This window comes from Pygocentrus nattereri, chromosome 3 (assembly GCF_015220715.1).
Source record: "Pygocentrus nattereri isolate fPygNat1 chromosome 3, fPygNat1.pri, whole genome shotgun sequence".
NCBI classification, from domain to species: Eukaryota; Metazoa; Chordata; class Actinopteri; order Characiformes; family Serrasalmidae; genus Pygocentrus; species Pygocentrus nattereri.
This window is the reverse complement of record NC_051213.1, coordinates 49,835,042-49,844,668: the sequence shown is the minus strand read 5'-3', so window position 1 is coordinate 49,844,668 and position 9,627 is coordinate 49,835,042. Positions and strand designations below refer to the sequence as shown.

General features: G+C 44.8%; 1 protein-coding gene across 1 annotated transcript in view; it reads right to left on the bottom strand.

Annotated features, from left to right (window-relative positions):
- col14a1a (collagen, type XIV, alpha 1a) overlaps positions 1–9,627 on the bottom strand; it is a 189,829-nt gene that overhangs the window by 93,637 nt on the left and 86,565 nt on the right. Inside the window, exons 17-22 of the mRNA XM_037537030.1 lie at positions 9,176–9,308; positions 8,705–8,743; positions 7,235–7,377; positions 5,484–5,619; positions 3,993–4,115; positions 1,158–1,307 (exon numbers count right to left, since the gene is read on the bottom strand). Coding sequence (XP_037392927.1) covers positions 1,158–1,307; positions 3,993–4,115; positions 5,484–5,619; positions 7,235–7,377; positions 8,705–8,743; positions 9,176–9,308 — 724 coding nt within the window. The remainder of the gene's footprint in view (positions 1–1,157; positions 1,308–3,992; positions 4,116–5,483; positions 5,620–7,234; positions 7,378–8,704; positions 8,744–9,175; positions 9,309–9,627) is intronic.

Sequence of the window (9,627 nt, the reverse complement as noted above, 5' to 3'; positions counted from 1 at the left end):
GAGTGTATATACTGACGTGTGTTGGCAGTGGTGGTGAGCAGCCGTGAGTGTGAGTGTATATACTGACGTGTGTTTGGCGGTAATGGTGAGCAGTCATGAGTGTATAGACTAACATGTGTTGGCGATGATGGTGAGCAGCCGTGAGTGTATATACTGACGTGTGTTGGCGGTGATGGTGAGCAGTCGTGAGTGTGAGTGTATATACTGACGTGTGTTGGCAGTGATGGTGAGCAGTCATGTGTGTGAGTGTATATACTGACGTGTGTTGGCAGTGGTGGTGAGCAGTCATGAGTGTGAGTGTATATACTGACGTGTGTTGGCAGTGGTGGTGAGCAGTCGTGAGTGTGAGTGTATATACTGACGTGTGTTGGCGATGATGGTGAGCAGCCGTGAGTGTATATACTGACGTGTGTTGGCGGTGATGGTGAGCAGTCGTGTGTGTGAGTGTATATACTGACGTGTGTTTGGCGGTAATGGTGAGCAGTCGTGAGTGTGAGTGTATAGACTAACATGTGTTGGCGATGATGGTGAGCAGCCGTGAGTGTATATACTGACGTGTGTTGGCGGTGATGGTAAGCAGTCGTGAGTGTATATACTGACGTGTGTTGGCAGTGATGGTGGGCAGTCGTGAGTGTGAGTGTATATACTGACGTGTGTTGGCAGTGGTGGTGAGCAGTCATGAGTGTGAGTGTATATACTGACGTGTGTTGGCGGTGATGGTGAGCAGTCGTGAGTGTGAGTGTATATACTGACGTGTGTTGGCAGTGGTGGTGAGCAGTCGTGAGTGTGAGTGTATAGACTGACGTGTGTTGGCGGTGGTGGTGAGCAGTCGTGAGTGTGAGTGTATATACTGACGTGTGTTGGCGGTGATGGTGAGCAGTCGTGAGTGTGAGTGTATATACTGACGTGTGTTGGCGGTGATGGTGAGCAGTCGTGAGTGTGAGTGTATAGACTGACGTGTGTTGGCAGTGATGGTGAGCAGTCGTGAGTGTATATACTGACGTGTGTTGGCAGTGGTGGTGAGCAGTCGTGAGTGTGAGTGTATATACTGACGTGTGTTGGCGGTGGTGGTGAGCAGTCGTGAGTGTGAGTGTATATACACTGATGTGTGTTGGCAGTGATGGTGAGCAGTCGTGAGTGTGAGTGTATATACTGACGTGTGTTGGCAGTGGTGGTGAGCGGTTGGCTGGAGCCGGTAGTGTAGGAAGCGATGACTTTAACGTTGTATTCTGTTCCAGGCTGCAGGTTCATGATCATCAGAGAATTCACATCTTCACCAACAAACGTCTCCAGAGCACGTCCTAACCCTGAACACACACACACACACACACACACACACACACACACACACACACACACACACACAGACAAAAAACACAAACATCCACACACTCAGCAACACGGTTCAACTGATATGAACTCTTTTTTTCCACTGAAACTGATTTTAAAGACACTAATAAACGTTCCGGTAACTGACAGTATGAGCCAATGTCACCTAATATGGTCAAAATGAAATGGACATCAGTAGTTAAGCAGTGCTTTATTAACTGATATAACTATCTATCACTATTGTTACATTTCATTCAACAGATAAACTGCTGCTCCACTACACTCCTGTGAACAAAAAATGACCCAAAGCTTTTAATGATCTTAGCAACAAATCTTTAAACAAACACATGCAGTAAATTAGTGTTGGAGAGCTTTTCCTTTGATTTCATTAAATGTTGAAGTTTTATGTGGAAATTTTCAGACAGTCTTTTACAGAAAGAACAGTCACTGTTGATCCACTCAGCCCTGATGGCTTCAAACAGTGCAGAGCTAATTTTTATATATATATATATATATATATATATATATATATATATATATATATATATATATATATATATATATATATATATATATATATATATATATATATATATATATATATATATATATATGTATGTGTATCTCAGCCCCTCTTCACAGGCTCATAACTCCGGATGTGAGTCTCGTATGATCTCGTGATGAGATGGAATGGAAAGGGCGATTCAGGAAGGGTTTGAACTGGATTTCTAAGCCGGATCATCACAAAGATACAGACACGGATATAACGACAGAGGATTTGGTGCTCAGGTTTGTGGACGTTAACAGTATTAAAGCAAGTTGAGAAACCACTTCTGTCCACACAGACTGGAGTTTAAGAGAACATACCCCAATCGGTTCAAACATCATGTCTCACTTTATCTTAAATCGTATCTCACTTAAATCGTTTCTAATCTCAGCACTGAGGACCATGTCCAGCCCTGTCAGATGTTCTTCTGCTCTTTGGGTGATGATCAGCTGGTCCAGGTCAGTTTCGCACTCAAAACACCACAATGTGGTTTGAAAAGAACGATCTCAAGCTTTATTGGGAGTTCAGGCCAGAGTAAAGCTCTGGTTTACAGAGGCTTGGTATGGTTCTCCTCCTCTGAAGCTCTACAGTAAAATCAGAAGTGAGTGATATTTTTCCCTCCGATCCGTTGGAGCCAAATCTCCGTCTCTGTTTACAGTTAAACTAATAACAGTGCAGATGGAAGAATGACCACGTTCAGACCAGCAGATGCACGAACAGATGTCTGACCACATTCACACAGCCAGCATTCAAACACCAAGAGTGTGGTACATACAGAAACCCACATGTTCTGCATTTTAGAACTTTATTTAGAAATATAAAACTGTCGGCTCACATCAGTGTAACGAAGCTCTCTGGACTCTGTTCTGTTCAGTCCGTATTTTTGTTGTTGTTCATTTTATATCCTTAGAAAACAGCTGATATTTATACTGTGTTGACGTTTCATGATTTTTGGCTTGATCAACACTTAAAATTATGGTTCTTCAAGGGTTCTTCAGTAAAGTAAATGGTTCTATATGGAAAAATAAACACGGAAATAACCCTTTGATCAAAGGGCTCTTCGCCTCATAAAAGGGCTCCTCGTACTAACAGAGAATGTGCTGTAGAAGATTCTATATAGAACCTTTGTGAAAATAGTTCTGTATAGCACCCAAAAGGGTATAACAAGCTTGACAATAGTAGAACCCTTTTGGGTGCCATACAGAACCCTTTTTGAAAAGGTTCTATATAAAATTATCCATAGCATATTCCCCATCAATCTGAAGAACGCTTTAATCATGTAAAGGGTTCTTTGTTCATTTTTCTATATGGAACCATTTAGGATCCTTTAGTAAAGAGAGTGGTTCTACATAGTGTGTTCACTTTTGTATATAGAACCATTTTCTTTACCAAAGAACCCTTAAAGAACCATCTTTTGTGTTTGTGTGTGTAGAATACTCTATAAATATAGGTTATAATGTCAGCCCTACACACTTAAAACAGATGGTTCTTCAAGGGTTCTTTAGCAAAGAGAGTGATACTACATAGAACCATGAACACTCAAAGAACACCTTGCATGATTAAAGGGTTCTTGGCATCATGAAAACATTCTTCAGATTGACAGAGAACGTGCTGTAGATGGGTCTATATATAGCCTTTATGGAAAAGGGTTCTATATAGCACCCAAAAGGGTTCTTCTGTTGCAACAAGCTTTACATTGTAACAATAGAAGAACCCTTTTGGGTGCTATACAGAACCCTTTTTGAGAAGGTTCTATATAAAAGCATCTGCAGCACCCTCGTCATCAATCTGAAGAACGCTTTAATCATGTAAAGGGTTCTTTGTGTGTTCATTTTTGTATATAGAACCATTTTCTTTACTAAAGAACCCTTGAAGAACCATCTTTTTAAAGGTTGTGTTAGTCAGTCTAGAGATGTTTGTTTCAACGTTTACAAACATCAAACGACCGTTAAAACGAGATGATGTCATTATAGGCCAGACTGCTGTCCAATCAGCTCAGGCCACGTTCTCATCATCCATCCTGACGAGTGTCCTGAAGTACTTCATCACAGTCATGATGATACGTCGTCGTATCGTCCAGCCCTAACGCATGCACACCTGTCCGTGTGATACACACCTGAGGTGGGCTGGTAGTTGATCCTGTAGCCCAGGGTGGGGGAGGCAGGCGTGTCCCAGGCCAGGCGGAAGCGGTTGAACCACTCCTCAGAGACCCGAAGGTTGGTGGGGGCCGACAGCGGTACTGACCACCAGAGAAGACAAACACACATCAGGATCAGCAACACCACAAACATCCTAATACCTGTGAGTTAGGACCCCACAAATGGGGAAATAACCCATCCGTGCAGTGAAACACCACATACACACTAGTGAATACACACACACTAGGGGGCAGTGAGCACACTTGGGCAGCCCTATCCACGGCACCCGGGGAGCAGTTGGGGGTTAGGTGTCTTGCTCAAGGACACCTCAGTCATGGACTGTCAGTGCTGGGGATCGAACCGGTGACCTTCCACAGGGCCAGTTCCCCAACCTCCAGCCCACGACTGCCCTGTGTGTCTAATAGTGTCTGAGTTTGTCATATTGGCCTCTGGAAATATTAGTAAAGGCTGTTTCTCTCTGTTTGTGCTGTAATATGAGTTTAAATGGGAAAAAGACAGGAAAATATTCTGTGGTCAAATAGAGCACAGTAGCATCAACCATGCTACAGCCGCTAACAGTGTAGGCCACAGCATTAATTTAGCTAGACAGCAACAATAACACGTTTCTGAGGAGCTTCAGCCGCTACAGACCTCTATACCTCAACAGGTGCTTTGACTTTGGGACAGAGAAACAATAATGGGAGCTTTATGTTTGCAGAACATTTAAAATCCAGAAAAGCCAGAAAAATGAGTTTCTCTATGTGGACAGGAGTCGTTTATCACAGAGCGGGTGGAACGCTGTTAATCAAGACCGGCCTCAGCGCCTCAACCAGTGAAACAAACCCCCGTTCGGCTCCACTGTTCCCTCATTCACTGACGCGTCTAATCACCGAGGCGGGACAGTAAACTGCCGCACCACAGCGATCGCTGACACGACGCAGCACATAATCAATTCAATCAGAGCGGATCCGGCCGGCCTGATCACTTCATTACTGCTGCGAGAGCGCGCCGCTGTAACGGGTGGCTTTCATTACGCTTATTAGTGAGAGAAATCAATATTAGCCTGCCTGATTGGGAACGCGCTCCCCAGGGGCCGAGGATGGAATCGGTGCAGTGCAAGAAGCTGAACCCATTCAGGCTTTCTGCTCCACCTTAAATGGTGCAGCACATTCTGGTGCCGGGGCTAAAGTGCTGTAGGCTGAATGGGTGGGGCTACACTTCCATAGGCTGAATGGGTGGGGCTAAACTACCATAGGCTGAATGGGTGGGGCTAAACTTCCATTGGCTGAATGGGCGGGGCTAAACTACTGTAGGCTGAATGGGTGGGGCTAAACCGCTGTAGGCTGAATGGGCGGGGCTACACTTCCATTGGCTGAATGGGTGGGGCTACACTTCAGAATGTAACTGCTGCACTTTTTAAGGTGGAATGTAAAGTTTGAAAGAGAAGCTGGTGAACAGTTTAGACTCACGTGTGCGACCCATAGAGGACATGGACAGTGCGCTGTCCTCCCCGTCTGGATAAACAGGACTGACACTGATTTTGTACAGCGAGTCTGAGAGCAGAGGCTGCAGCAGAACGGTTCTCTCGTTACCCGGAACCAGCACCTGCAGAGGAACACCATCAAAATTAGCTCAAATTAAGGCTCCACAGATTTACTGGCACTACAGCAAAATCCCACCAGTAAAATACAGACGTAAATACTTATCACAGCTACACAGGATGAATGGGTGGGGCTAAACTGCTGTGGACTGAGTGGGCGGGGCTAAACTTCCATAGGCGGAAAGAGCAGGGATATACTGCCGAAGGCTGAGTGGGCAGGGTACACTGCTGTAGACGGAACGGGCGGGGCTAAAGTGCTATAGACTCAATGGGCGGGGCTACTACTGAACAAACAACTACTTGTATCAGGGGAGCTGTCCACCAGAACTGTGGTGCTGAAACAAACTGCACAGAGTAGGTGTCTCTCACCCCCCCCCCCCCCTCTCTCTCTCTCTCACCTTTACACACTCTCTCTCTCTTTATCGCAGAACGAGTGTGTCCTGATAAGATTCATTTCTGAGAGAATAGGAAAATGTATTTTGGAAAATGACCCCCCCCAGAACTCCTCTCTCAGCACCCCTCCTTTCAGTGCTGTGAATGTCAGTGTTGGAGATAATGGCGAGTTTTTTGTCCTTCATTATCTCTCTCTGCTCTGACCTGCCGAGACTCTGTGGCTGAATAAAAGGCGAAGGTTAGACTGATGGTCAGATATAAACTTGGACACAGAGCTGCATGATAAATCCGTGCTTTTCGTAACTCTGCTCTGTCCGTAAGACCTGAGAGGCTGAGTCTCGGTAGGATTCGCAGTGCTCTGTGAAGCTAACGGTGGTGTACATTCACTTTCTCATGCTGACTTCAATAGTGTTTATCTCAGATCTACTGCACCGCAGACATTTGTAGCTTTAAAGACATTCCAGTAACACACCGTGTGCACTGTATATTTACACATACACTATATTTCCATAAGTGTTCACTCATCCATCCAAATCATTGAATCCAGGTGTTCCAGTCACTTCCATGGCCACAGGTGTATAAAGCCGAGCCCCTAGGCCTGCAGACTGCTTCTACAGACATTAGTGAAAGAATGGGTCGCTCTCAGGAGCTCAGTGAATTCCAGCGTGTTACCGTGATCGGACGCCACCTGTGCAGCAAGTCCAGTCGTGAAATTTCCTCACTACTAAATATTCCACAGTCCACTGTCAGTGGGATTATAACAAAGTGGAAGCGATTGGGAACGACAGCAGCTCAGCCACGAAGTGGTCGGCCACGTAAAATGACAGAGCGGTCAGCGGATGCTGAGGGGCATAGTGCGCAGAGGTCACCGACTTTCTGCAGAGTCAATCACTACAGACCTCCAAACTTCATGTGGCCTTCAGATCAGCTCAAGAACAGCGTAGAGAGCTTCATGGAATGGGTTTCCATGGCCGAGCAGCTGCATCCAAGCCTTACATCACCAAGCGCAATGCAAAGCGTGGAATGCAGTGGAGTAAAGCGCCGCCACTGGACTCTAGAGCAGTGGAGAAAATCTTTTGCGAATTTTTGCTTTAACATGTTAATACGAGAATATAATATGTGAATGTGGCTCAGCTTCTAATTAAATACCAGACTTTTAATAAAAATGCACAGATTTTGTTTATGGAAAATATAATGTGTGAAATATAGCGTGAGTTATATTCTCACCGTTTCCTCTGCTCTGTCTCCTCTCAGGCTGATGTAAGTCACTCTGAACTCATTTACATCCAAATCCTGGAACTTCCAGCTCACCTGCAGACTGTGAGTGGTCTCATTGTCCACCTGCAGGTTATTCACCCCCAGCCTGGACACTGAAGGACAGTTACACTCAGTTACGCTCAGTTCAGTTGTGCAAAATGTAAATAAAAACAAAATGCCGATCATTTAAACGCTATACTTCATTGACAACAAACACAACACATCAAAATGTTGCAACTGATCAATTTTAGTGTTTTTTGAAAAATATTTTCCCATTTTGAATTTGACGCCAACAACATGTTCCAAAAAAGTTGGGACGGGGGAACAAAAGGCTGGTAAAGTTGTGTAAGACTAAAAAAACACCTGGTGGTTGATTGGCAGCAGGTCAGTAACATGATTGGGTATAAAGAGCATCTCAGAGAGGCGGAGTCTTTCAGAAGTAAAGAGGAGGAGGGGTCACCACTCTGTGAAAGACTGGACCATCAAATAGAGCAACAACTCAAGAAGAACGTTTCTCAACATAAAACAGCAAATAGCTTCTGCTTTCCATCGTCTGCGGTGCAGAACATCATTAAAGACTCAGAGAATCTGGAGAAATCTCTGTCTGTGAGGGACGAGGCTGAACACCAGTATCTGCTGGCCGTGATCTTTGGGCCCTCAGGCAGCGCTGCATTAAAAACAGACATGATTCTGTAGTGGAAATCACTGCATGGGCTCAGAAACACTTCTGAAAACCACTGTCTGTGAACACAGTTCATCACTGCATCCACAAACGCTGTTAAACTCTAAAACACAAAGAAGAACCCAAATATAAACAGGATCCAGAAACGCTGCCACCTTCTCTGGGCCTGAGCTCATTTACAATGTGAAATTCTTTTAGGAAATCATGGATGCTGTCCTCTGGGCTAAAGACCACTCAGGACCACTTGGAAACATGTTGGCATCAAATTCAAAATGCGCATATATTTTTCAAAAAAGCAGAAATCGTTCTCAGTTTCAACGTTTGATTTGTTGTCTTTGTTGTATTTTCCTTTAGAAATATGGCTTACATGATTGGCACATCACTGCATTCTATTTTTATTTACATTCAGAACAGCGTCCCATCTTTTTGGAAATGGGGATGTAGTAAAGAGTAAATAGTAAACAGTAAACAGTGGAAAGGAGTGGTTTATGTTGAAGAGGTAAACAAATGCTAATTATTCTGAATAGTAAGAAGCAGAAACAGAAAGAGAACTGAGAGCTTTCTGTCTGTCTGTCCGTCTGTCTCACCCTCCTTGTGTCTCTGTTACGCTGCTTATCTCTCACACACGCGCGCACGCACACACGCGCGCACGCACACACGCGCGCACACACACGCACACGCGCACACACGCGCACACGCACACACGCACACACGCACACACGCACACACGCACACACACGCACACACCCCTCACTGACCTGCTGTGGTGGTGATTGCGGTGGTGGTGATGCTGCCCACTGGAGACACAAAACAAAATGAAAGTTTAGATGACTTTTATACAACATCTCTGTTAACGGTGTAAATTCACCCACCGAACGCTGCTGATTCAACTAATTACAATCAACTAAAACCAAATATTCAATAACATATGCATTGAGTTTTAAACCAAAATTTCTACTTTTATACAACAGTTTTAAACAGTGAGATATATGGGGGTTCTTTGCAGCATCTTCCGACAAATACAATAACTCCAGCAGGTTAGAGTATCCTGAGCATAGTTGTTGCTTAGCAACCGGTGGTCAGTGAAATGACAAGTATTGTGAAAACAATTATGTGCACTGCTAAAAGACCAACAAGAACAGTCAAGAACAACACAGGTAGAAAAGTTTTCAGCCAGTCAGATGCGCGAGAGGTGCATCATTGACAGGTTTTTTGGTGTGTTGACTTACGTGTGGTTTGTAGTCCAGCCACAGCGTTGCTCTCAGACTTGTCGCTGTAGATCGCAGACAGCAGAACTTCGTACTCCGTCAGAGGAAAGAGATTATTCACCACGTATGACTCCACGTCACCCGGCACCAACACCTTTCACACACAAAGACACAACTCAGAACCATCAGCCACTCAGCGAGGAAAGGAAACCACGTCACTCCACCAACACACCACGTCACTCCATCAAACCACCAAAACACCACGTCACTCCACCAACACACCACGTCACACCATCAAAACACCACATCACACCATCAAAACACCAACACACCACGTCACACCACCAAAACATTACATTACTTCACACCATCAAACCACCAACACACCACATCACTCCATCAACACACCACGTCACACCATCAAACCACTACATCACACCATCAAACCACCATGTCACACCACCAACACACCA